Source organism: Python bivittatus, unplaced genomic scaffold (assembly GCF_059951505.1).
Source record: "Python bivittatus isolate LINGU-HERP-01145 unplaced genomic scaffold, Pbiv_v1 ctg000040_np1212, whole genome shotgun sequence".
Taxonomy (NCBI): Eukaryota; Metazoa; Chordata; class Lepidosauria; order Squamata; family Pythonidae; genus Python; species Python bivittatus.
Window position 1 is genome coordinate 118,129 of NW_028277032.1, and position 27,682 is coordinate 145,810.

At 41.6% G+C, this 27,682-nt stretch overlaps 1 protein-coding gene across 1 annotated transcript in view; it reads left to right on the top strand.

The window, feature by feature from the left end:
- Nucleotides 1-8,296: 8,296 nt before the first annotated feature.
- Nucleotides 8,297-27,682, top strand: part of CSMD2 (CUB and Sushi multiple domains 2) — a 611,879-nt gene continuing 592,493 nt past the window's right edge. Inside the window, exon 1 of the mRNA XM_088153370.1 lies at nt 8,297-8,453. Within this exon, the coding sequence (XP_088009496.1) occupies nt 8,297-8,453 (157 nt within the window). The remainder of the gene's footprint in view (nt 8,454-27,682) is intronic.

A 27,682-nucleotide genomic window follows, 5' to 3' on the forward strand; every position in this document is an offset into this window, starting at 1 on the left:
ATAGCAATCCAGACCGAACACAGACCAAATCTGTCCATCAAACTAAGCCATAATTGTTTAAAAAGTAAACTCATCCATTGTGGTTTAATCATGGTCTGTGTGAATTCAGACATTGTGATGTGCAGCCAGTAATGATGCAAACAAACCATGGTTTTATGCAACCTTTAAATCCAGCCACAGCCTGCAGAGAGGTAAATTCAACTGATTTCAGCAGGGCTTAAATAAATTCGCAATGAATTGCAATTTATAATTTGTTATTTTTATTATTTCTCATCTAATGCAGGGAGAGCTTATCCACAGGATTCTCTGTTAATTTTAATTGGTAAAGAGGAAGCCAGGAGCAGAAATTCCTTTTCCAATTGACTGTCAAGCAGAGGGGGAGAAATGTCATATTGTTCCCCACTTAAAAGCACAGTACTATAGTTTGGACACGTTTCTGGGCACCTGCATTTCTCCATTTAGTTGTCCATGTAAAGCAACATTGTTTTGATGTTTCTGTGTTTTTGGACAATGTTATGAAAAGTCAGCATATACAAGCCAGACTTTTAAAGCTTCTGTATTATGTGACATACGTTTGCACTGATAATGGGGTGATATCTGTGGTTCCATTTTCTTTTCATTTTGCAAGCTCTGCATGCATCTGTGTGTGTGTGTGTGTGTGTGTGTGTGTATATATATAAATGAAAAATGTAACTAAATAGGTCCACCCTTTAAGGATCACCGTCTTAATTGCTCAAAAAGTTTCTTAGACCTCCAAAGTTCTAAATGTTATGTGAAAGGATCCTACCTACATCACTTACAGAGGGGGAAGGATACAGAAAACAGAAAAACACAAAATGTTACTGGAAAGATGTCTTCATATTTAAAGACAAAAAACAGGAGGAAATGATCATTAATTCCCACCCCAAGAAACAGATATTAAGTAGGGCTGATTTTACCAAGTGACCTGATTATGCTAAACAGGAAGCAATTAAAGGCTGAACTGGCAAAGGAGGTATTTCCATATACAATTGGATAGGAACTTTGCTAAAGAGCATTTATTTTTTAATAAATATTATAGATGGGTCTTGGCAAAGGAGCAAGGCGTTGCCAGAAATTCTGTCTGGAATTTCTATTTTAATTCTGTCCTCAGCAAATTATGGGAATACTACCACTTGGCAGTTTTAAAAGAGTCCCAAGAAAGAAAGCAAAGATAATGAGATGAAGTTGTCCATCTTCGGTTTTGGCTTTTAAATACAAGGTTTACTCCTTCTCAGGTTCTTTAAATGAAGTAAAACATAAAGCTCATGTGCAAGTTTTCTCTTGAAAATGTTAAACTAAATATTGGGTGGATGGATGGACAAAATCCCATTTTTCTTCTCATTCTTCCGTGAAATGGCAAAATACTCTGGCATTGATCTTCCTACTTGGCACCTTTTTCTTTCCCCAAGATTTCCCAATTAACTATGTCAGGGGGGCCTTCTGGGTAACAAATGGTTGCAGAGGAAACCATCTTCAATGGTGAATTTTGGCTCCAACTTTACCCTGTCCCTAGGACTCTCTAAAATGGACGATCCTAATTTTGCCATTTGCAAAATGTAGACATTGCAGCTGGAGTTTACACTGTAGACCCAGAAGAAAAGACAAGATTATCTTCCTCAAAGTCCATCCATTTGTTTTTTTGAAGTGCAGGGCATTACCACAACTATTCTGTGTGAATGGCTGTTGTTCATCCATTGTTGTTGATGACGACCTCAACACCATTAGTCATGTTAAAACTAAACGTCGTGTGTCCGAAGATGACTGGTCAGGCCAGTTAGGCAAATGTGTAGACACTGCAGTTGTTGCACTGATGGCTCTAGACTTGCGCAGATCACACTTATGTTGTGCTTCCTCAGTGTGCCTTACTTCATAAGCTTGACAGCTCTTATGGATGAGGCCACGCCAGGTAGAGCAATTTTGTGCCAGTGTTTCCCAGGTGGTCGTGTCTATGTCAAGCAACTTCAGGGGCCCTTAATGTAGCTTTGTAATGTTTCTTCTGTCCTCCATGCGCGTGTTTTCCAGCAGAGAGTTCCCCAAAAAAGAGTTGCTTGAGTATGTGCTTGTCTGGGATACGGATGACATGACCTGCCCACTGGATCTGTGCTTGCATCAGCAGTGTGTGGATTGATGGTAGACTTGCTCTAGAGAGAACTTCAGTGTCTGGTACTTTATCCATCTGATGCCAAATATTCTACGAAGACAAGTCATATGGAAATGGTTAAGCTGTTTTGCATGCCTTTGATATACAGTACATGTTTCGTTGGCTTCCGGAAGACTGTAGACCTGTAGATCTGTAGACTTTCAATTTTGTAGCTGGACTAATTCCTCCCTGTTCCCACACAGTAGAGCGCAGTCTACCGAAAGCAGAACTTGCCTTTGCTGTTCTGTAGTTAATTTCTGTATCAATGGTCACTACTCAGGAGAGGGTGCTGCCAAGGTAAATGAACTGGTCCACTACCTTTTGATTGTGATTTTGGGTTCTGTGTATGGTGCACAAGGAGCAGGCTGGTGCATGACTTTGGTCTTTCGAATATTGATGGCGAGTCCAAAGTTGTCACAAGCCATAGAAAATTTGTCCATACTGACTTGCATCTCTAGCTCTGAGCCGGCATTCAGGGCGCAGTCATCAGCAAAGAGGAGGTCTCTCAGAACAGTTTCCTTCACTTTAGAGCTTCTCATCCACTACGTACTTGAGGTTGATTTCAGCATCACTGTCCTGAAAGGCACCATTCAGTGTGGCAGGAAACAATATGCTGAACAGTGTGGGTGCTAGCACACAGCCCTGTTTAACGCCACTGGTGACTGGGAATGCCTTAGAGGATTCTCTGCCAACCAGCACTCTGGCCATCACTCCATCAGATGGAACAGGTGTACCATCTGAATGAATTTGGCAGGGCAGCCAAACTTTGACATGATTCTCCACAGGTCTTGTCGGCTGACAGTATTGAAGGCTTTCATGAGGTCAGCAAAAGTTGTGTAGAGTTCATGATTCTGCTCCTGACACTTCTGAAGTTGGCGCATGGGAAAAATCATATCAATCAGTCCCACAACCTCCGTGGAAGCCACACTGTGACTCTGGCTCATTTGTATATTCTGTGTGAACGGTACTGCTTGACTCTTTGCCCATCACTTTACTCTTAAGTCTACTATAGCCACAATATTTTGCTGCCCCCCTGTCTTCCATATCAGCTTTCCCCAGCTTGATGGCCACCAGAACTGTTGGTTCTACCACACTCTGAGTTCCTCTAGGGAGGACAACAGATTGGGAAGCTTATGTTACTTGAGAAATTTATTGGATCAGAACTGCCACTACAAGAACAAGGTTGCAGTCCTTCCTGGGAATTCATAATGCAACAAATTAGTCACAAGAGCAACTTTTTCAAATTATTGTTGATGGTAAGCTCTCTGTTCCATACTCTGTGGAAATCATAGCACAGTCAGTCCTTCTGGGGGTATCTGGAGCTCATTTTCAATACAGCTGTGTAGAAACTTAGATTACAGTTTATCAATATGGAAACCCACCAAGATATCATAATTCTATGCATTTTTTCACCTGTACATTAATGTGACCATAGCATGGCATGGCATGAGCTTTGCATATGTGTGACAAAGACTTGCATCTAGTTTTGGATGTCCCATCTATTCTAAGATGCAGCTCTCCCAAACTCCCAAGCCCACATCTCAGTTCCCAAACTCCCAAGTCCCACCTTCCTTCTCAAAATCGAAACTTCAGGAAAGTAGGCAAAACTACATTGGGGAGGGAGTGAAGGATGACACCCAGTGCTATACAATCTTCACAGTTACCTGCTAATTTGTAACCAACATATCTTAATATCACCTAAGGGAAATCAGATGTGGAAGAAGGTAATTGCCTTCCTGTCCATGCTTGTGGGTTTTCTAGATGAATGCTATTGGCTGTTTTGAGACACTTAATACTGATCTATGGGGCTTCTTGGCCAGATAGTAGAGTGTTGGTGCTGCTTCCTGGATGGGACAGTATAATTGCCAGGGGCCACCAAAACGTTAACCTGGAGCAAATCTGAGATTAACACAGGATTAGCCTGTTTCAGTGGTTCCGTCCCTATGTTTTTAACTGGCAGCTAATCATAGAGAAAAGACAAAGCTAGTGAAGGGATTTTTCCCCCCAGGGTCTTCCAGCTATGTCCACTAGTTACCGCTCAGATTTGCTCAAACATGGCCCTTCTTTCCATAGAACGGAATACGACTGAATTCATGTATGACTTTATAGCATGGTTTAATTGTTGAGGAAGCCAGAGATTACATTTACATCATACCCTAAGCCAAGTTTGCATTGACTGTGAAGAAGCCCCTTACTCACCAATGGTGTATGAGATGACATGGTAAATTGCAGCCAGTGATGAGATGTCCCTTACTCTCCCTTTTGGCCAGTGTCTTAAACATCTTTCCAGAAAGTCCTTGCAATATTTTGGATCCTATCTCCTAAAGTGTTTTAGAGTGCATAAGAACAAAGAGGTAATACTTGTCTGCCACAATTCAAGGCAGTTGCATCTTTTCCAAGGACCACTTAGCTGCCCTCATGCTATTTCAAATCCAAAATTCTGTCCTGTCCTGATGTCAGCCTTACCAGGTAGACCACACAGAAAACGCAACTAGATGAGCTAATTCCACTTTATTGTAAAGCTACATTGACAGAAACTTGCAAGTCTGAAAGTACAATTCCTTCTCCCCGCCCCCATCTCCTTTACAGCTCAAGAAACTAAGGAGGGTCCCTTCTAAGCCTCTTGCCCTGCCCACTATCCAGCTGCGGGCTACCTTGTCTCTTATCTGACAGTTTCCTAGGCAGCGTCTCTTGGCCCAGTCTCCCATGGTCATTCCCACATACCATTACACCTAGTTTGCAAAATTTGGCTACAACCTCCTCCCCCCCATGTTTGATTTAAAAAAAACCTGTGGCGAATCATAGTCTGAGCCACCTACAATAGAATAGGGGAAGGCTGGGGTTTTGTGTTCCATTACACATCTCTATGCCAGCCCTATATTTGGGCAACTCCAGCTTTCTGTCACTCTGCTTTGCAAGGCAAAGTTAATATTAGATTATTATTCTTCTCCATCCAGCTTTGGACATTATGCCAGACAGAAGTAGCTATTTAGTATCTCTAAGGTGCTCCTTGTTAACCACAATTTATCCCAGTATCACTCTAGGATGAGGATCTAGATTTCGCTCTAAGCCTCAACACTTTATGGTTTAGCCCCTTTGCAGACCAGATCATGTTGGCCTGGGTTAACACAACGCTGCATTTGATCCCATGGTTCACTATATAATAAAGGCTGGATTCAGAATTGCTCTAAATCATAAACAAATCACAGTTATGGCTTAGCCAGATATATATAAACACAACCACTGTAGGAGCCCTAAATAAATAAAAGGGGTAGCAAAAGGTGGGTGTTTGCATAGAAAGGATAGGAAAAGTATTGACATTTTTGAACTTTGGTGTTGGAGAAGACTCCTGAGAATACTGTGGACAGCCAAGAAAACAAACAGATGGATCATTGAACCAATCAACCCAGAAGTCTCACATGGCACAAATAACCAGGCTCAAATTATCTTCCTTTGGAAACATGATGCAAAGACCTAGTTGTCTGGAGAAGGTTCTGTTGCTGGGAAAGGGGGAAGGAAAGAGAAGAAGAGGACAGCCAGCAGCAAGATAGATGGACTCGGTCACAGTGGTGATGGGTGCACCGTTGGAAGGACCTAGTTAGGGATAGATTGTCATGAAAAAGGTACATCTATCTATGACACATTATGCAAAGACCCAGCTCTCTGGAGAAGACTATAATGCTGGGAAGGGTGGAAAGAAAGAGAAGAGGATGACCAGCAGTGAGGTGGATGAACTCCTTATAGTGGTGATGAATGCAGTTAGAAGACCTGAAAGACCAGGCTAGAGACAGATTGTCATGGGAAAATTCTATGTGGTTGCTATGAGTCAACACCAACTTGATGGCAGGTAATCAATGACAAGGTGGTCAAGGGATGTGTCCCAATATCCTGTTTTTCACTGTACAATCCTTATTCCAGTGGATTGAAGCCTCTCATTTCCCCATTCTTGTTCAATCCCAAGGAAGACCTCACAGTATTGACAATACCCCCATGAGCAGTTGCTTCTCCAACAAGGAAGTACTCCTGAAGAAACCACCCAGATACATTCAAAAGGGATTTTTCAGTCCCTTGAGACTAAAGTTAGGAAAAATAGAAGCCTCTTTTACAGGAGAAGAAAACGTTTGAGAAAGTGCAAGGCAGATTTGGCCCAGCAGTGATTAATTCATCTGGACTTTTCTTGGTTACAGGCCCCCTTCTCTGAGCTTCTCCGATTTTATATAGGCTTGCCTGGGAGTAACTCCCCTTTCCCGTCGCCTGCTGCCAGACCTCCTCCGAGCGCGGCGGCGCAGCTCTCCTGCGCGCGCTTCCCCAGCAGCGCGGCTCCACGGAGTTCAGGAAGACTCGCCGGGAACGCGCGAAGCATGTCAGGCCGGAGTCCGCCCAACCTCCGCCCGTGCCGGTGCCTTCCCGGGGGCATCGACTAACACGCTGATTCTCCGCGAAGGAGTCCCCCTCGTTTGCACTCTCCCTTCACTCCGAAATGGATTTTGAGCCATCCGTCACCCATCCATCCCCCTCCCCTCCCCCTCCCCCTGAATTCGTGTTAATCCCTCGCTCGGCCAAGTTAAGTCAAGAACAGCATTTAAATAAAATGAGAGGCTGGGCATTTGGGGGGGGGGGGGGATGTCTTATTCTCCTCGTCCGCACTCGCGGGAGAGACGAAGGCTGCTTCCCCGCGGAAAGGGCGGCTGCAAAAGGCGTGTTGGGCTCTGAGGTCCCTTGAGAAAGAATCGCGGAGTTGAATTCGGACCGGAGGGGAGGGGAGGGGAGGGGAGGAGAGGCAACTCTATTCACGGCGCGATCTTTCCCACCTTCCGCCCCGAAACGAGCCGAGCGCTCCGCCGCGTATTCTTTAAGCGACCCTCCTTGGGGCAGAGAGGTGGAGGAGCGCGTCAGCGAGAGGGACTTGGGGAGCCCCTGTTTCCCCCCGCCCCTTCCGCAGCGATCTCTGCTGCTCGGTCTTGTACGGCGGGGCAGCCGCAGCGCAGCAGCGTGAAGCCTTGAGGCGCTGGACGGTAGCGCGGCAGCGCCGACCGCCCAAAAACGCACCCTCCGCTCCCTTCCACCCAACGTCGAAGAGGAGACCGGCCGAAGAGCAACAATAACCCACCGGGCGAGGGGGAGTTGTTTGGACGTTTGCGGAAAGATTAAACCCAAAGAAGAAGAATAGTTTGTAGTGCTGAGAGCTTCGGGTCTATGGCTTTGCTTTACAACCTGGTGCAAATGACTCAAACGCAGCCCTCGGTCCGTCCCCGCCACGGGGAGATTCTCTTCGGTTTTCCATTGATACCCGCCTCGGCTCTTGTTACTTTCGCTCCTGGATCCGCCAGAATCAGGGGAGGCGGCAGAGCCATTTACACAAAAATAAACAAGAATTTAAAAGGCAGCGGCGAGGGAGATTTTGCACCAGCTATCTCCCGCAAGGTGGATTTAAGGTTAATTTACTCCTACATGGTGGAAAAAGATAGGTGCGCGCGGGGGGGGGGGAAGAGAATGGTAGAAACCTCTTAGCAACCCATCCAAATTGAAGTCTCTTCCCCCCCCCACGTGTTCCGTATTTAGCATTTTATTTTATTTTTCAAAAGGCAGGAGCTCTTTAAAAAAAAAAAAAGAAAAAGAAAAAATCCAGGGTCATGCAGTGATTCATCGCCAAGGTCTTAAAAGTCTAATTCTCTGAGGAGTTTCAGACAGTCCAAGTAAAAGTACATAATACATATTTAAAAAAAAAAAAACCGAGGGGAGAAGGGGAAGGAGAAGGGGGGCCGAGCTTCAATTCTCTCCCCGAGCCACTCTGTGATTTGGTTTCGTCCAGCTGCAGCAGCTGGGAGGAGGGAACACGGAGGCTGTCCGTGCGTTTGGATTTTTCCCTCCTAGGGAAAAAAAAACCACCACCACCAACCCCACCTTATTATATTAATCTTATGCATGTAGATAAGATTAAAACAAGGGCCGTCCTCCAGAGCCCCCGAGCCAGAGACTTCCCTTTCCTGCTACATTAGATTCTCCCACTGATCAAAGAAAGGGGGGGGGTGAAAAGGAAGAGGATTCCAAGCCAATCACCCACCTCTCTTCCCCCCCCTCCTCCTGTTCCCTCCTCCTCTTCCAAGCGAATCAGCCCCCCAGTCCCTGTCTGACATGCAATCCTCTTTCGGTTGGAACAAGCCGGCATGCCGCTGCAGCTTTAAACGGAATTGGGGGAAATTGGGGATTTTTGCTCTCATGACGGTGGAAGTGAGCTGTTGGAGCCGGATTTTACTGCTCTCGGTGGGGGTTTTGGCAACAACAGCCGCCGGTAAGTGGGGTTGGAGGCAGACGGTTAAGTTTGGGGGGGAAGCCTGTGGGGTGACCGTCAATGCGTGCGCCGGGACTGATCCCCTCTCTCCTTCCCCACGGTCCGTGGATGACCCATCATTTTTTATTCTACTCTTTATGTGCGTTTTTCAACGGGGGATGGAGAACGGGGGGGGGGGTCGCTCTCCTCCTTTAAGGAAAGCCCGCGTGAGCTTCCTCGGCGATTCTTATTGCGTTTTTTGCCCCCTCGCCCAGGCTGTTAAAGTTTGCAAGGATGGGGCGTCAGAGCAACAATTTTCAAAGGGCAATTTCTTTCCCAGGGAGGGAGGGAGGGAGTGAAGGCGGCAGGAGAACGGATGCTTCCCCCCCCCCTCCTTCAGAATATCGCCTGTAGAATTGAATCTTTCTGCTTGAGGCTGGTAATTTGCAAAGCAGGGGAACGACACTGACTACATAAAGAAGAGGAAAACCTCCCGACGCCTTTAGATTCTTCTTCGCTAGTAAAACGTTGCACTTGGGAAAGCTGTCCTCCTCGGGTTCTTTCGGGAGGGCTGTGAAAGTGACACAACGTGTCCCAGACATCTTCACATACACAGCCCAGCCCCCTTCCCCATTTCTACTCAGAATTAAGGCCTTGGCTTTTCTAATATTTTCCACCTCCAGAATAGGTTAAAAAAGGAAGTGGGGTTTCATTCCTCTTCTCCTTGCTGCAGAAGCTGGCACAGGCTGAAGTTTGATTTCTTGACAAGTGTTATTGAGAGAAGGAAGAAGGGACAGTGGATTTCCTCCTGAAAGGTGGTTTTATGCCTGCAAGGCGTTGGAGTAATTAGAATTTCTTCACAGATGGCTGCATTGGGGCAATCTTTCTTCCCAGTAGTGGGAGACTCTTTGACCCCTTTTCTGCCCCTTTCTGAAGTGATTCAGGGCACAATCCTAGACATAAAAATGGTGAGAAGGAAACTGAAGCTCTGCCAGATGCAGTGTGTATTTACTTCAGTGTAAGGGGAGGCCAGATGCCACTTGTGGATTTATTCTTACACAACCTTAGGTCAACTTTGTGGTTAGACTGAAATATAACTGAAGTCTTTCATCCTGGGAGAGTCTGTCCCAGAAGAGTTGGGTTGACAATCAGCTGTTTGTTTAGGGCTATCTTTGGGAAACTCTCAGGATGGCGTTGGAAGGTGAAGGAGGGGAGTCAGTGAGCTGAATCTTCATTTCCACCTGCTATTTCCTTGCTTTTTGAAGTCTCTGAGCATACTGAGAGAGGAAGCAGATGAATCCACTGTGTCCTACAAGTGGGACACTAGACAGATGCAGTTAATGGAATGCTGCTTATTCTTCAATTTGCCTTCTCATCCTCTTTGCCTCAGAGTTTCCCATCCTTGGGGAACCCAGTTTTAATTTCTTTGGGCACTTTATTGTTCTCTGTCTTTGCCAAATGGTGTGCCGTTTCGGAAGCTGTTTTTCTGTTGTTTTTTGGCAACATATTTGGATTGTGGCATTTTACTACTTCTGTTGCTTACTGTATATCCTTCTCTATCACCAATCCTTCCATCACGTCCAGCAGTGTGTCTCTGCTGCCTTGGGGGCGATCAGACTTATAGTCCAGTACCAAATAGTTGGGGAAGGGTGATCTGTTCCCACAGATCAGTCTGATCTCAACGGACTTCATTTCGGCTGGCTGTCACTGCCTTGATCTTCATTCTCCTCCAGAAGTCTCCTTCTTTGGCTGAGAATTGATCTTTTTTTTTTTTTACATCTGCATCTGTTGTACCTAATGGTTTGATGATTGTTCTTTTTAAATATTGCCTTATCTCTAAGGGCAGACAAGATATTTTAAATTCTCTTTATAAGTTTTCCAAGCAGTTCATCCCTGATTAAACAGAATGCAGTGATTATTTCATACCTGACTAACTGTTGGTTTGAAAAAGAAACCTATTTCTGTTAGTCTAATGTAGTTTTTGATTTTTTTTTAAGTCTTCGGTAAAATGTCAGAGGTTGTTTTGCTGTATTGGAACAGAAGTGAAACCTCACTGTTTCATATTGATTATGGGATGCTTGCTTCAACCTGCTTCTTTTCCCTGGGGACCCTCCCCCATTATTAGAGAGTAATGACCATGACTGTCCAAAGTGTGGCACTACAGCTGTGTGAATAACTCTACCGGAAAATAGTGGTTACATGTATTAAATGGATGTATCTAGCTGTATACCTAAACTCGCTCACCTTGCTAGTATCACATTAACCTCTTCTACCTAATTGGTAACATTTGTCAGGAATTCCAATTGTTCATTGAAAGTGGGGTAGAAAGGCAGGCTATTGTCAATTTTTAAAATATATGTATATACATACAGAGAGATGATGTTTTCTGGAGCAAATTGTGAATCTTATCAGATATGTATTATGAGTTAGGAAATAATCAAGTTTCTCATTGCATAAGGAGTATTTGCCTTAACAAAAGAAAAGGCTATTTCTGTTTCCTTAGAATTCTGTGATTCTTTAATATTGCAAAATAAAATGTATTTTTTTTTTAAAAAAAAGCTATGAAAGGGCAGTGCTTTTCATTGAATGGGCAGTCTAGCTCTGTCTCTGACCCTGAGAGAGAAAATGTGCTATCTAAATCACTTACATTGCTTCCGTTTATCCTTTCAAATCATTAAAAGTGGGGCACGATTGCTGTCTCTAAAGACAATGTTCTTTGTTGCACAGCTGCTTTAGATGGATCGAAACCCAAAGGAAACCAAGTGCGTTCATGGAGTCCTGCTCTTATTTTCTTACAGTAGCCCTGTGAGGTAGGCTGAGAGAATAGTGACCAGCTCTGGAATCGAAATGGCGAAGAACATTGGCGCACATTGACTCTCTGATCCTTGTGGATATTTGGAAGGCCACTCCGTCAGCCTAATGACCTTCATGTGGCTTGGTGGGATAATGTGCAGCTATGGAATAGGACAAAGACTGGGTTGTGCCCTGGTCAGCTGTGATTTAGTTTTAACCATGATTTGCTGAATGTGCTGCTGGATAGTTCCCTTATTACACTAAGACATAAACAGAGGTCTAGAAACTACAGCGGCTGGGTTCATACTGCATATTAAACCAAAATCAACAAGGATGCTATGATTTAACAGGATGTAAAGTGCAATCAAATTACCCCCCCACCCCACCATTCTAAATATGTATAAATAGTCAACGATCTTCCCTCCTCCCAAAAACATTTAGGCTAAGTAAACCAAGGTCTTGTCTCCGCTACTGGGTGCTGAGTTTCTGTTCAAACTTGAAGAAGCTGGAAAGGATTAACCACAGGAAGATGTTTCCTATGGCTAGTCAATACTTCCCTCTTTCCTTTGTGTCTGAAGTGAAATGAGCCATTTGAAGGAGGATCTGGGTTTATGGTCTGGATCTGAGCTACAATTTTCCTCTTTCTAGTTCCTGGGAGCAAGCGAAAGGAGGGTTAAAACCTTTCTCTTGTAGAATTGCCAGAACAGGATCTCCTGCGCTGTTCCAATATTTATTTTGAGAAGCCCCTTTATAGCTCGTCATCCCATTGTAGCATGACCAGAACAAGAAAACGGACAGTGCAATAGAGTTTAGTTCTGGATACAGATGAGGTAAGAACAGCAGGCTCCATGGGACGGATTGGAGTCCCTCAAACGCTCACCTCAATTCTGTGCTTAGAAAACCGATTCCTGTATGTGCAAATTTTATAGAGCCATCAAAGGTTTTGGGATGTTGGGACAGAGGTGGTTTGTGCCATATCTCCATCCTGGTTTTTAGCTCTTATGTGGCTGATGCTGCTGTACATGTTTAGCAGGGAACTGTGAAGCACCAGTCTCTGAGCCCATACACTCCCACCTCCCACATCTCACCCATGAAGGTGATGGCCCCTTTCCTAGTTTTGTTTAAATGGCGCTTGCTGAGATCCATTTCTCAGTTCTCTAGCTGCAAAAATTACAGGGACTGACGCAGCCTGGAAGGGTTTCAAGTCTTTCAAGCCCCTGTTAATTTTTTTTTTTTTTTTAACAATAGAAATCTGCTTTCCCTGCTTTATTTTTTATATTCCTTGTCAGAATTTCTCAGTTTCCTGTTTTTTGTAATTTATTTTTATTGCTTTTAAAATAACAGAAAGAAGGGAACAAAACCCAAAAATGCATACATTGTCAAAGAAAAATGCAAAACAGGCACTTAAAAAAGAAATAAGTGAAAAGAACACAACAGGAAAAAAATATATAAAATATAATATGTCATTACAACAATAAACAGTTACAATTCTATATATAATTTTCTAATAGAAATATTATGCAAGTATATATTTCTAATAATTTCTGTAACTATCATGCTTTTTTTAACCTCCTCTATTTTGCATGAATGAATCCCATATTTCATTATACTTGTCCATACAAAGTCTTCACCTATAGACAATCCACTCATAGGTGGCAAGTGTAATCAGATCTTCAATCCATTGAGTAAATGGGCCATACATTACATTTTATCTTCCCAATGCTGCAATATCAGCCTTTTAGCATAGTAAGTGTGCGGAACATCCATTTCTGTTGTCCAGTTGTCAAATTCCATGTACTAGGTACATAGTTCAAAAGAATATTATCCTCTGAAAATTTTAGTTTTTGTCACAGAGTCACATTTATATGACTGTGACCACTACTTTCTCCCACAACTTAGGAAGTAAGTATAGGACATTGTAAAAATGTGTTTTAAAGAGGTATTGTCCTTATTACCTCTCCAACAAGATGCTGTCTTAGAAAATTCTTCTCTATACAAACGTAATGGAGTCCAATACATTTTAAATATTTTTTATTGTATAAGTCAGTTTAAGGTCCATTGACACTCTTGCTATAGAAGTTAAAACACTCTTGCTCCTGGTTAGGCTTTGGAGCCTGTCCACTTTTGGAGCGTAACTCTCAAGATGATTCATCCTGCAAGCCAATAAAGTTTACAAACCTTCTGGTGTAACCAAAATATTCAGCCAAGATGCGTATCCTAACTGAACATTTTTAGTTAGATTGAAGCTGATTATGTACGTTGTCCAAAAATCATCAGAAATGGAGACAAGCAGTAGGAAAGGAGATTCCTTGCAGGCCCTTTCTCTCTTAATTTTATTAGTTCTCCTAATGGGTTTTTTGCCAGTCTGGTGCCTTCCAGATGCATTGGACTTAATTGTTGTCATTGGCCATGCTGTCTAAGAATGATGGGGGTTGAAAACCAGCACATCTGGGGGTGTAGAGAGTAAGGAAGATAACTTTGACAGAGGTGCAAACTCTGTTGCCAAGGTGACAAGGGGTAAACATATTTTAGGCTACAACAGCCAAAAACCATTTGGAAGCAGATCAGATGCCTCCCTAATTCATTGAACTATGAGAAGGAGGAGGAACAATATAATCAGACTTGCAAGATTATGTCATTATAGCTGATCTCCAAAGAAGTAATTTTAGCCTTCCTGTGGAGTTGATTCCTTGGTCTGATCTGCCTAGCGGGGCTGGCAGGGAGATATCACATTGGAGAAGAGAACAGGTCTAGATAATCAGTTGGACTGCATGAACTTGGTGGCGTGCTCTTGAATTCCAAGAGAAATGGGCCCTTTGTTTCAGTTTAACAATACTGTAGATTTATTAAACGATCATGCTTTCCTCACCAAGGAGTTTGTTTATTGTGATAAGTGGTTAGGGGAAAGTGGGACAATAAGGAAGAAGTATGCAGGCCTAGGGGACACTTCTGTCTGCCTCATATAGATGAGGGATGGAAGTAATGTGAGCTAAAATGAAGAAAGCATCAAGAGTATGTGCCCTTGCTCTAAACGATTTATTCATGAGGAGAATGTAGCTGTAATTTGTTCTCGTCCTTCCCTTTGTGTAAAAAAGGGTTCTGTCTTTAAATCAACTACTAGTTGGTAGCATAATGCCATAATAGTTTTTTGGGGGAGGACTTTGGTTGAGGAACCCAGGTTTTAGCCCTCACTAGGCCATGGAAATCAGTAGGTGATCTGGGGACAATCCAGATTTGATGTTTCAGGGATAAACTTAGGGAAGACTTCACATGTTAATTGCCTTGAATTTTCATGAGTTAGGTGCTGCAAAGCTATAAAACAAAGGTCTTTAGATTAATCATTTTAATTGAATGATTATGTGCTATTAAGCTGGTGTCAACTCCTAGTGAGCACATAGAGAGAACTCCAGGATTATCTGCCCCTAACCTGGCCCTTCAGGTTTGCCAATGGTGCACCTATTGCCACTGTACTTGAGGGTAATTATAGGAGCTCAGAAACATACCCAATGTCTCCCCAGCGTTTGTACTAGTTATCCAAACGTCAGGCATATTTCAGTTCTTGCATTCTTCTACATTTTATATTCACTTTTGTGTAATACAGGGAGTCCCCAGTTTAAGAACGAGTTCCATTCCCAAGTCTGTCCTTAAGTTGAATTTGCATGTAAACTGGAACTATTGTTGTATAATACTGTATAAATAGTATTGTGTAATTAATTTGAACCATTGTGCATTTAGCTTGAATCACTGTGCATTTAACTTGAATTTTGCTACAATAGGCTCCGTTCCTATTGGTCCTCCTATGAGTCATCTGTAAACCGGGCATTCTTAACCTGGGGACTACCTGTATTGCATATAGAAAATGGAATATTAGGAGAAGAATTCATGAATAGATGCATACGTTTTATGAACCAGCTTTGTTGGTTGAGTAAGATTACAGACTGAAGGATAGTGTGAACAGATTGGGGAAAGAGAGAGAGAGAGAAAGATAAATGGTGCAAATTTGAGTGTGAGATCCACTCTTAACTATATTACACTTTTCTCCCGGTGTTTTTACCTGTTAAAATTTTTTGGCTGAAAGTGTGCATTCCTAAGGTTTCTAATTTTTTTGTGGTCAGTGTCTTCTTTATCATAAAAAAAAAATGTGTTGTGTCCTCTTTGTCATAATTTTTGTGCACGTTAAGTGTCCTCTTTATTATAAAAATACATACCACTGCCAATGTGATCTCTCCTGTCTTTTCTGTAGAGTTTATATCAAACAGTAACAGTACCCTATTATTTGCTACTCTTCCATTCTCATTCCTGCATTAGAAAAGGTATTTCTGTTAAGTAGCCCATCTTGGTCCTGAAGCTTCTAGTATGACATGAGGTTGTTTCCCATCCGCTCAAATTCTCTGAACTAGCTATGGTCTAGCTACGAATACTTTAATTAAATCATTATTTAATTAAATAATAAACAGATTAATCTATACAATAGTGGTTTACAAACCATTTTGGCTTCTGTTGTTTGAACCCAGACCATTGCAGTTTATTAATATTTAAGCAAATTTGTTTATTTAAAAGGTTTGTATGGCCGCCCATCTTAAAACACAACTTTGGGTAGCTCAGAACAACAGATCATGGCATTTGCATGAAGTACAAACCCTGTCATATGCTGTTTCTCTGAAGATAGAGGTTAGCGATTGCAAGCATCTTGAGCAATCCATGTCTACTGAAAGTCTGTTACTCTAGAAGCAAGCAAGAGAAAACAGTGCTGGTGGGAACTGGATTTGGACCATTTGGATAAGTGGAGCTGGAGTTTTACTTTTTGATATTCTACCCATTCTCAAAACTCTTTTCTAAAAGAAGTTGCTGATCAGGCTATCAGATCTCAGAGCAGCTTGGTTCTGTCATAAGGCTGGCATGTTTGCAGTGCCCTAATAGAGCCCACTGCTGCTTCCCCCAGCCATACTCTTTGATGATGGCCAGAGGCTGCAGTTTTAGTTTTTCACGATGCTCTTGGTGATGCTACATTGGGGCATTATGAACAATCAAAATATTTTGGTACTACAAGGTAAAGGCTTGGTGGATCAGGAGACACCATAATGTCCTTGATCAAGATCCCCCCAACTCCAAAAATCCCAAGCCCACTTTGCTTCAGGAACAAAGGAGACTAGGCCAAGGAAAGAGATTGTATGGAATGAGGACCTATCTTTGTAAGAGCTGATTGATAACCATCTGCATTCCCTATGAGAAAGCCTATTTCACCAGCCCTAAATGCTTGGTGAAATTGAGATTTGCTTTCTTTTAAGAAGGGGCATAGAATATCTGCTTTCTAGACCCAAGTTAACTTTCTGTTATAACCAGTTAAAAGAATCACACTACATTAACCACCTCGTTTTTCTCTGCCAAAACACTTAGTAGGAATTAAAGTAAAATATGCTTAATGAACAACTGGGAAAAACTGCCTCCTGAACAGCTGGACGAGAGGACAATTTTAAGCATCCTTCACCATTGGCTATACTGGCTGAGGCTGCGAGGAGTTGTACTTGAGTCACAGTCTTCTAGTATCTAAATGAGTTAATACTAAGAAAATGCATGTCTTTGACATGGTTGTAAGGCAGTGTCATGTGTTCTGTCTTGCTATGTAGCAAGTGGCTGGGCTCATTTTCTAGAGTGTTCTGTGTTTTGGAACTGGAGCCAGCTTCTTTGCAATTCCTTTGCTATATTATTTACTTGCGCTCCTTGCTTGTAATGTGGATTATTTGGGTACCTCTGTAAGGGATCGATGATCAATCCTTTGGTAGTTTGTCAACTAACTTTTCCATCTGTTGCATTGCAAAGATTGGAATCTGGGATTGCAAAGATACTATTTTCATGTTTTGGCTTCCTGGTGACTGTTAGGGTCAAGAGGAAACATATAGGAAAAGTGAGACAGCAGAGAAATTAAAGTTTTAACTGGGTTCGCTGCATGGACCTCCATACTTGGCTACAATTTATCCTGATAAAATTCCTACTGTAACAGAAAAGAGAAAAGAAAAAAAAAAGAAGAAAAAGAAATTCCTTCTGGGTGAACTGTCAAGCCACAAGAATTATCTTAATGAACCATCTAGCAAACTGCTTCTAACAGTGGGTAGCTGGTTGCCCCTCCCTGGGTCGGCCTATTGCTCTAATCAGGGCATTGCGACCGTTCCGTGCTATTGGATGCCAGCCATTGCAAGATTTTACATTAAGTTGCAAGTGTCAGGAGCTAAAAAAATGGTCAGCGTCCAAACATTCATCTGAGAACCCGAATCTCAGAAAAATCTGGATTGTTTTGTAGGATTTCAGCTGTTTTTAATTAAAATGTAAAAAAAAAAAAAGAAAAGTTTACAGGTCGATGGATGCTGATCTGATGTTTTAGCCACAGCATTGTTGTTTATTGAGCTAAGTCAATTTGCTTAACTGTTATTGAATAAAACATTATTAAAACTGAGCATGATAGATGGGCCAGATCATGCTTGTAACCCAAATAAAAAGTTGATGGCTTTGCACCTTTCTTGTTCTTCTCCAAATTTGCTAAAGAGGCATATAGCCTCTGCCTATGGAAGTTTCACTTAGGTATCGTAGAAAACTCTCATTGAAAGATATTTTTTTTTTTCATGCATCTTCCCAGCCATTTTAAAATCTAAGACAGTGTCCACTGTGACTGTCCTGCAGTACTGCAAGAACATTATGCCATGAAATTAATATTATACATCTGTTGAGTTTCAGCTTTTAATGCAGGGCAGGTTCAGAGCAAATCAAAAGGTTTATGATATTTCCAACCATTCCAAAACAATGTGGCTGTTTATTTTGTTAATTTCTCATTTGAATTGCTCACTAGACCTTGAGATACAATGGATAAATTTGCCCTTTGTAAAGAATGCAATGAGAATGAAGTCAAAGAATTATAATGGAGGTTTGAGATGTATCCAATTTAAGGAGAGTTTGCTAACTTCCTAAATACTGATGGAGAATGGAAAGATTAGTTGAAGGGAGGGGATGGGTACCAAAGGCTAGACATTTTCAAATTATCATCCGGTTAAATTAAGAGCTTATCAGTGAGGACCCCTTTAACTATATTTTAAATTGACACTTAAACAATACAGCATTTCAGTGCAGGTGTTAGGGTGTAGTGAATAAAGAAGATGGCCTTGAAGGACAGAAGGAAGATCTGCCACCAAGGCAATAGTCAGATAAATTAAACTTGAGCCCAGGTCAAGAAAGTAGTTGATGAAAATGCTTCAGATAGTGCCCCCCCCATTTCTTATGAAGATAAAAGAGGGATGAAGGTAGCACATTCGCACTTTCAAGATTCTAATATTATAGCTGCTCTAATAAAAGTAGCTATAGGTCTGCACAGGGTCTATTTCTTAGGGCGGTCTGCCTGGTAGGGCTGACATTGGGTGTTTGTGATTCTCTGAAACTCCAGGCAAACACAAGTCTGTGGAAGGTGCTAAAGAGACTGTTCTAAAAGCCTGTATCTGCTGTTGCAAAGAAAGAAAAGGTAAAAAGTGACATGAGAAAAAAGTTGTGTCAAGTAGTCGAGCCCTGTTAATGTGGCGTCCATACTGCGGTGACATGAACGTCTTAGAAACTTTCCCATCCCTGCTCTTTCTTCAGATTTATAATTGAGAATCTTGAGAGAGATTAAAATACTTAATCCCATAAAATACTTTGACATAATGAAGACATTAATATGTTAATTGCCAAATGATACCTTTTTTTAAAAAAAAACCCTGTGTACTAATAATGAGAGTTATTTAATTACCCCCCGTATCATTTTTTCATTCATCTGGCTGCAAATGCCATATTCTCCTAAAGATGATGCAAGGGGCTGGATTATTATTAATTTTGAATAATAATGGAAGACATGTTTTCACTTCTGCATTAGCATTGGCAATAGCAGCTGTCAAAATCTCTTTCTCTGGTATTTGCTTCTTTTGTTATTCCTCGCGCTTTTGAGATGGAAACCTGGTTGATATGTGTATGCTGGTGCAGCAGTCCACCTGGTCCCTTGGCTATTCCACGTGCCAGCTGAGCAGTTCTGCTGAGCTTTGCGTGGCTATTTTCCAGTTGTCCGAGAGGTTCAGTCAGAAGGCAATTCATCAGAATGAGCGTATGGAACATGATCCAGGAGCTCTGCCACGGGTCTCATTTGTTCATCTTCCTGACAACTTGGTTCAGTGTTGAGAATATCACAGCGCCATTTGCGAGGAGATGCTTTCTTAAGGTGATATGTGCCTCGTACTAATTCAAGCTTGCTGTTTTCAATTTCGGGCTGGGGTGGACGGTCTCAGGACAGCATGTAGCTCTTAAAGGCTTTGCATGGTGCTGGAACCGCTTCCAACTAGACTGCCAAATTTCAGTGGCACAATTGCTGATGATGGTTCATGCTATCCCCCCTTGTTGAGGTAGCAAATAATGTGAAAGTAAGTGTTCAGAGATATGGTTGGATTAGAGCTTTGAGGAGGGCAAGGAAAGCAAGGGAAGAAATTAGGACGTCCAGGTCTCATCCAAGTGTCTCAATTTCCACACTTAGCATAATTGCTCCACCTACCGTGACTAGGATCCACCTGGATGTTAAGTATACAGCTAGACCTCCAAAAAGTGGCTGATTTAGGAGCTGTCTAAAGGTGTCCAGCAACAGGTACATTGCAACGTTGGAAAATCTGTCAAACAAGTGAAAGCTGCAATAAATATTGACCTGTGTTCTCTCTGTTATGCTATACAATCAAACAGCAATCCATTTCATTTTCTGACCCTTGAAATTACCATTTGGTCTGGCCTCATATATCTATATGCTTATACATGCATACACACAGACATAGAAAATCAGAAATGTATAGTTATATGGTGTGTGGGCATTTATGCATACCTATTTAATTATATATGTGTTATATGTATTTAGGGTTTGATACGTTAATTTTATGTTAAATAGAGTTCAGTTAGAGGATGTGAAATCTGGTCTTTCCTTCGTGGGTGTAATCATGAAAAGTTTCCCTTGCTTTATGCTAGGATGATGTTTCCCCAAAACCTCACCTAAAGCGAATTTGCATAAAGTGAGACACTGAACCACTGGATAAAAGGGGGTTGTGGAGTAAAAATGTGCTCATAAATTGTTTATAGCCTTATTCTTCAGCAGTACAGTACTCAAACATGTTTTCTTCCTAGTCTGAATTTCTATGTAAGTGAAAGCATTTTCTCTATCTTTTCTATCACTCGGTTTCTAATGTGCAAGCTTATCATGGCAGACAAAGAGGTAGGATACTTCAGGCACTAGGAATATTATTAGCATTCCTGCACATTATGTTATTAGAAGATTATCCCAGGGCTCAGGATCCTTCACCACCTTTGGTGCAACATAATATGCCCAACTTTGTTTCTCATGTTAGAGAGGTCCTTTTCCTTTTCCTTCTCCTTTTGGGAAAAGGGTTGGACAAGATGTTGAGGGCTGTTTTGACTTCATAGTAATAGAAGTGGCTGTTGCAGGTATGGCAGTAAGTGAGAGACAGGATGACCAGTTAAAACAATTGCACAACACAATGGTAAATGTGTGAGTGAGGCAGAAAGGGGGTTTGGTGGGAAGTACTCTTGGCATATCTCCAGACCTTTGGTGCAAGCCGACTCTGCTGACACAAATTCCATAATAGAGAACTATTTTGCATAAAGCCAATTCTTGGATGAAAAGGATCAATCACATACTAGCAAGCAAATGTGCATAGAGCGAGGGAAACCCATATACATAAATGAAAATCAGTTCTTCGATTCTATCTCATGAGAACACTACCAAAAATAAAATTCTAGGTGGAACTATATAGAGAAGGAGATTAGAGTTCAATTCTGAAATGACTGAGTTGCTTTTTCTTATCTCCTCCTTCCCTAAGAGACAGTGTCCTAGTGCTTCACTAAAACAAAAACATTGATGAAAACTAGAGGTCCTCTCATTAAAATGTTTTTCAGATCCAATTGAAATGTTACATTTATAAATGTGCTATACTGGTAATCAGACCCATTTTTCATTAGGCAAAAAATGAGTTCTGAGAACATAATTTTGACCATGTGTTACTACCTTAGAGCTTGGGAAGTAGCTTTCACTCACTCATTCATTCATTGGGTTAACCTCATTAGTCCTTTTGAAGTCTGTTGGCTCTTGACCACGTTTGGTCCAAATACAGTGGCACTCTGTTGGTTTCTGTCTTTAGTCTTTAGTCTCATACAACAGACCTAGGCTAGGAGACTGCTGTCACCAGCAGGCTTTGGAAAACTATATTTGGAGCAGAAAGAACTGCCTGCTCTGGTTCAATCAAAGTGAATGCAAAAGCATTTTCTTTTGTAGAAAAGAGCAGCAGTCTCTTAAGGGTCTTTGCAAACTAACTCTGTGTTTTTTGATGGAAAACATGGATGATCAGTTAGGCTGCATCCATGAAAATGGATTGTATGTGTGTCAGGTTCAGCCCAAGAAACTCCACGAGACAGTACTGGAACAGCTCAGTTACTTTATTAGCTTGCACCTGCTAGACAGAATCTCGCCAGACTAACTCTAACTCCCAGAGCCTGCAACTAAACACTACGGATTCCTTAGGGTGGTGCCAGCCTCATCCTCTTCGCTTTCCCAGGCTTAGACTGTGGGCTGAGGAAATGCTTCTGTCCTTGAACCTCCTCATCCAAGTCCTCCATCACACATGGTTACAATAAATCCACCTATCCCAAAGTTTCATGGTATTGATTTCATTGTTCATTTGTGCTCATTTTGGTGTTTGGACTTTTAGGGGAGGTGTGTTTTCTAAAGGGAGGTGTGATGGCAAAAGGTTTAGGAACACCTGCTCTAGGAGAAAGGCCCTTGGGTAGCTGCTCAGAATGATGCCAGCTCCTTCGTTCTAGACTTTCCTCCCTCCCAGTCACATTAACCAGAGGGGACGATGGTATGCAGGCTACCTTGGGCATCACAGTACACACACAGACATAGGCACACCACCAGGAGAGAACTGAAACACACACATGTGTCATTACACAGATGAAAAACCAGACCTCCAATGACCACTGCTGGTAAAGGGGATGGAAAGAATTCCAGAAGAGATTCCTTCTTGTATTTTTATATTTTCTTTCTGTATATTAAAATTATATATGTATCCATATCTTTGTATATCTTATAAGATGGTCTGACCACAGCAGACTCTGCTCTGAGCTTGAAACTGATTTACCAAAATTGTCTTATGTTGACCATTCCGGAAGTGTTCTGAGCTTTCAAGCTTTCCACTTAGGAACCCTTTCCATTATAATATACTTTCTGGAGAACCCTTGCTTATTTCCCATGAGGCTCCTGTCTTTTGTAGTAAATCTTCTGCCAGTTCGTAGCATGGACATTTGGTGCATCCCTAGTGGGATTCATCATAGCGAACAAAGAGTCCAACCCCTGATATACCTGTAAAGCCTTTGTGGAAGCCCACTAGCCTAGGTCAGGCATCCCCAACTGTCACCTTCTAAATATATCAGATTTATAATACCTAGAATTCCCAGCCAATAAGGCCAAAGTCATGTGAGTTGGAAAATCTGGAAAATGAGGATAGGTAGGTAGAGGAAGGCTGGCCAAGGAAAATTGAGAAACCTGATTCCCCCCCTCCCCTCTTGAGGGTTGCTGGCTCAATTTTCTTCATGAATGGGATGGAAAGAATTTTGTCAAGTAAACAAAAATCTGAAGGTAGTAAACATGGTTTCCTTTGATCTAGCCACTTTCTTTCAATCTAAGCTGCTTTTTTGGACTGTGGTGATGATAAAATGTTGGGCAATTTCCATGTGTTCTGTCCAGTGCAGGCTGGAGGAAATTTGAGATGCAAATGTGATCAATTTCAGCAAATAGCTTGCTGATTGTTTGGATTTTAATTTATTATTAATAACAATGTCAGGCTTGAAATACAAAAGAGGACTTTTAAAAATGCCAACCAAACTATTTCTGCTTTATCACTTTGTTAATATTATTAACAGGGGTACAGTAATTACATACACACACACACACACACACACACACACAAATAAATTACATTAAGTTAAACCAAGAGAAGGAAAGGTCTAAAATGATAAAGGTTATATCCAATGTTCAGGTTTAAATATCTCAGAGGTTATACTAATCATTAAGTATAATTTCAGTAGATTTATTACAATTTAAATACTCAGTGAAAGAAAATCTTTCTCTTTGGAAATGATCAGAGTTTTGCATATTACATAAAACCAACGTTTAGAGGTGACTTTTCCCATTACTGCAATTTCCAGATGAGCGTAACCATATGAGCAACTATACATAGGTGGGCTGTATCTGCTTGTTTAAATTCCATGTCATTTTAAACAACTAGTACCACGTGCACAGGGGAAATGGGAACTGTCCACAGACACTTGTCTTGGCACGCTCCAGGTTCCTCACATAACCAGCTTAATCGCTGAACATGCTGTCGATTTAAAAAAACTAAACGGAAAACTGGCATTCTGCAAGCCAACCCTTCATTTTTATTTGCAAGAAGACATCTGGATTCATCCAGATCCTTGGGAGATATTCTTGGGTGAATTGCTGTAACTCAGTGCCTTGTTTCCAAGTGTGTCTGTCACAAGGTTTCGTGGGAAATGATCCAGCCCTCCGCACGCCAGAAATCTTTCCCTTTTATTGAAGTAAGAATATCGTGAGAAGGAATTCCTTTCAGTAGCGCAGATTCTTTTAAGTCAAATGGCATTTACCTAAGGCATTTACAGCTACCTCTGCTGGACTCTCCCCGGCTCTCCTTCCTTCCTGCATTCCTTCCATTAAGCAAGGTAAAGCAGAGGCTTGGTTTTATGTCTGCGTGGAGTCAGGCCTTACAAGGTTAATATTTCTCTCCTGACCAAGTAAATCTTCCTGCTTCTAGTAAAGTCTACCCTCTTCTCTGTGTAGCTATTTGTGCAGTTCTCCCCACTTAGAGTTAAGGAACAGCATTAATTATGCTGGCTAGCAGTCTCTTTCAAGCCTTACCCTTTAGCCAGTGGGTGGTGGCCTTTTCCCCTCTTACTAACAATACCTTTGGGAGAAACAGAATATCATAGTGTTGCTCCTCCTGGGTCATTCTGTTACCAGGGCAAAACATGGCAGCCTGTTACTTCATGGAGATTCAAAGTTTCTGAGACCTTTCATTGTCCACCCTGCCCCCCAAATAATTTTTTTTCTATCCAATAGAAATATTTTGAAGTCATTATCCCATCTCTCTAAAAAACTGGGGTTTTAATCCCTTGGCCAAATATTTCGGACCAGCATTTGCAATGAGAGCTCTTAAACGTGGTAGATAAACGAAGACAACACCAGAGATTCCATAGGTTGCGTTATTAAACCTGTCTTGATTGGTTCATGTGAACAAATTGGTGATGCTTTTTCAGGAAGGTCAGATGACGTCTTATTGAAAGAGGAAATGAGCTGTCCCATATAAATCTTAGAACCAGGTGAGATTTTTCTTGTGAAGAACGTAATATTCTTAGGCCCTGTTGGGTTTAAAGGCTTGGGCATATCTTTCCTTCCCACCTGTCAGGATTCCTTTAAGAGTACTGGACCTCTGTGATTACTTTTTAAACCTCAAGAACTAACACACACACACACACACACACACACACACACACAAACCTAAGCCTATGATATGGATAGGTCAGCCTTGGGAGATGCAGAATTTACTTCCATTCTTCATGAGGATGACTTAAATGCTTCTCAGATCAAAAGTACCAATAATGATTTTGGAAAGATGGAGTAAAAAGGTTTACTAAAAGAATCATAAATTATTTCCTGGCAGAGGCTGATCCAGCAGCTTTCCTGCTCAACCCCTTGTTCTATGCTAATATTTGCTATGGACCACTCTCTTAATGTTTCACTAATCTTGGGTTGAACTCTCACTCGCTCACTCACTCACTCTCTGAGATGACATATCTCCCTCCTACCAAGTAGCTTTCTTATATTGTCATGTCGTTGCTTGCAAGTGCTATAACAACATATTGTGGTTGCTTGTTTGCTGGGTGTGGAAGTATCAAACGTGGCTCTGTTGTTTCTCCCAAGCTTCAAAAATCTGGAGATGAAGTAGAAAGATTTGTCCCTGATCCATTTCCCTTATTTCAGGAGATCAGGGACTAAGGCTGTTTTTCTGTGCTAACTTACCTGGGAGTAAGCCTTTCTAAATATAAAGGATTCACTTCCTTATATTCAAAGGCTGAGGAGAGAAACAAGGGACTTGATTGTTATATAGGTGGGCTCATCTGTCAAGACCAGGAAGAATCCTTTTGGATTCCCTGCCTTTGAACAATGGGCAACCACTTCTTATGTCTGCAGGTTGTCTTACAGACCCTTCAAATTTCAAAAAGTCAAAGCCTTTCACTGTTATACATATTTGGTAATTGATTAAAAGACATACACTGGACGAAAAATGACTAAAATAATTATTCAATAGATGGTCCTAATGGAAATATAAATGCAATGTACACTGACACACGTAACTGGAGCAAATTTAATTGTAACACTCTGCAATAATTAGAGCAAAAATAATACGGAGACTGCAGTGGGCAACTAAGTGACAGGAGGTTCCCTGGGTTATTGTGAAGATAATATGGGATAAAAGTAACCTATAAGTGGGAATAAAATACTGCATCTACATTGCTTATAGGGGTATGAAGCACTTGGATTCAAAGGTAAAAAAGTCCTTCAGAGTGGAATTCCATGGCCATGCTGTAATTAAAGAAGAGCTTAAAATTTTAATGCTTATACCATAGTTTGAGTTGGCATTTTGCCTGAATGGATTGACTGATGTTTTTTGATTGGCCAGCAAATTTAGAATGGGCAATCGCATTTTAGATTAGGTTCATCATTCTTATGTTTTCTTAGTTTTGTCTTGGCATGATATCTGAATTGATAGAGAGCATTTCCAGAGATGGTGCTGTCAGAACCTCCAGCAATCAATCTATCAGCTCATTAGCTGCTTGCTTCGTTTCTGCCATTTGTTTAGTAGGGAGGAGAGGGGAGCAAGGAAGGTGAGACCGTTAACGCAGATGGACTGTTATCTAGGGCCAGGAATGTACAAGGTCATACCAACATGAGAACCCAGAACTGGATGAAGGGAAGGAGGGGTAAACAAGAGGGTAAAAGCAGAGCGGGAATGCACGGGCTTTTAGTTTCAGCAATGCTTTGAAGCTGCATGTACATCTCAATAAATGAATTTCTTTTGGAACCTAACTTGGGTTCCAAAGTTCAAACTTCATTGAGATTTGAACATCGTAGACCTGACAGGTGCTCTCCAAGCCAAAATGAAAGTGACTGAGTTCTCACACTGTGCTTTTCCGTGTTTGGCTTTGGCTGTTGTGTGAACCCAGTCCTTGTAATTCATATAGACTAGCCTACTGTAATGGTATGTGGGAAGAGCCTTGGGAGACAGGAGGAAGAGCCATAAACTAGACAACAGTCAAACAAGCAGCATCTGAGTCTGCAGAGGGAATCAGGGCATGACAAACTTCTGAGAAGGGTCCCTCCCTCGTTTCCTGGACTGTAAAGGTGAGGGGGGGACAGATGTACTTTCAGACTTACAAGATTCTGCTATGTAACCTTACAATAAAGTTAGTACTTCTGGCTATGCTTCTTGTCTGGATTACGTGGCAAGGCTGACACCTACAGCTTGTAGCAAGCTCTTCAAACCCGGCCAGTTGGGGTTTATTCAGCAAACTGTAACTGATCAAATTGCGCTTTAGTGGAACTCTCTGTTCTGAATTGTTGTCTGTCTGTTCAACCTTTTAATGCTCATCCCATAGTTTGAGTTCTGTATGTGCAATATGAATTACTAACATGGATTCAGGTTGGACAAGTGACACAAAGGGTATCAATTCTTGTTTACTCATGATTCGTGGGGATTTAAAAAGTGCATTAACTTTCATTCCAATCCTATCAGAAATTGAAAATTGGATCCAGAGAATGGTTTTGTGTCTCCTGAAGATGAGATATTGTTGAATCAGAGTAACACGGACTAGATTCATTACTTGAAAAATGAATCCATCAAAAGATTTTATTCTAAATCTATTGGGCTCCTCCAAGAACATACTAAAAAGGAAGGCAATTTTCTCTGTTGGTGATGTAAACAACTTGAGGGTACATTAACTTATGTAACATATATAAGTAGATGCCTAGCTAAATGTTTTCAGGTTATTTCAACGTTCAACATAACAATTATGTTCCAAAATTGTGGAATCTAACTGTTTTTGAACGGTATTGATTATAGGGCATGGGAATAGCCAAGATAATTATATTTAGAGATTAGAAAACTAATACTACTCGGCATATCAAAGACTGGATTCAAGAAATCTGTAATATATCCATTTTTAAAAGCTTTTTACCCCCTACTAACGAAAAAAGGGACATCATAATTTTCCCTCTGACATGGATTTTGTGACATTTTACAGAAACAGACAACTTTTCGTGC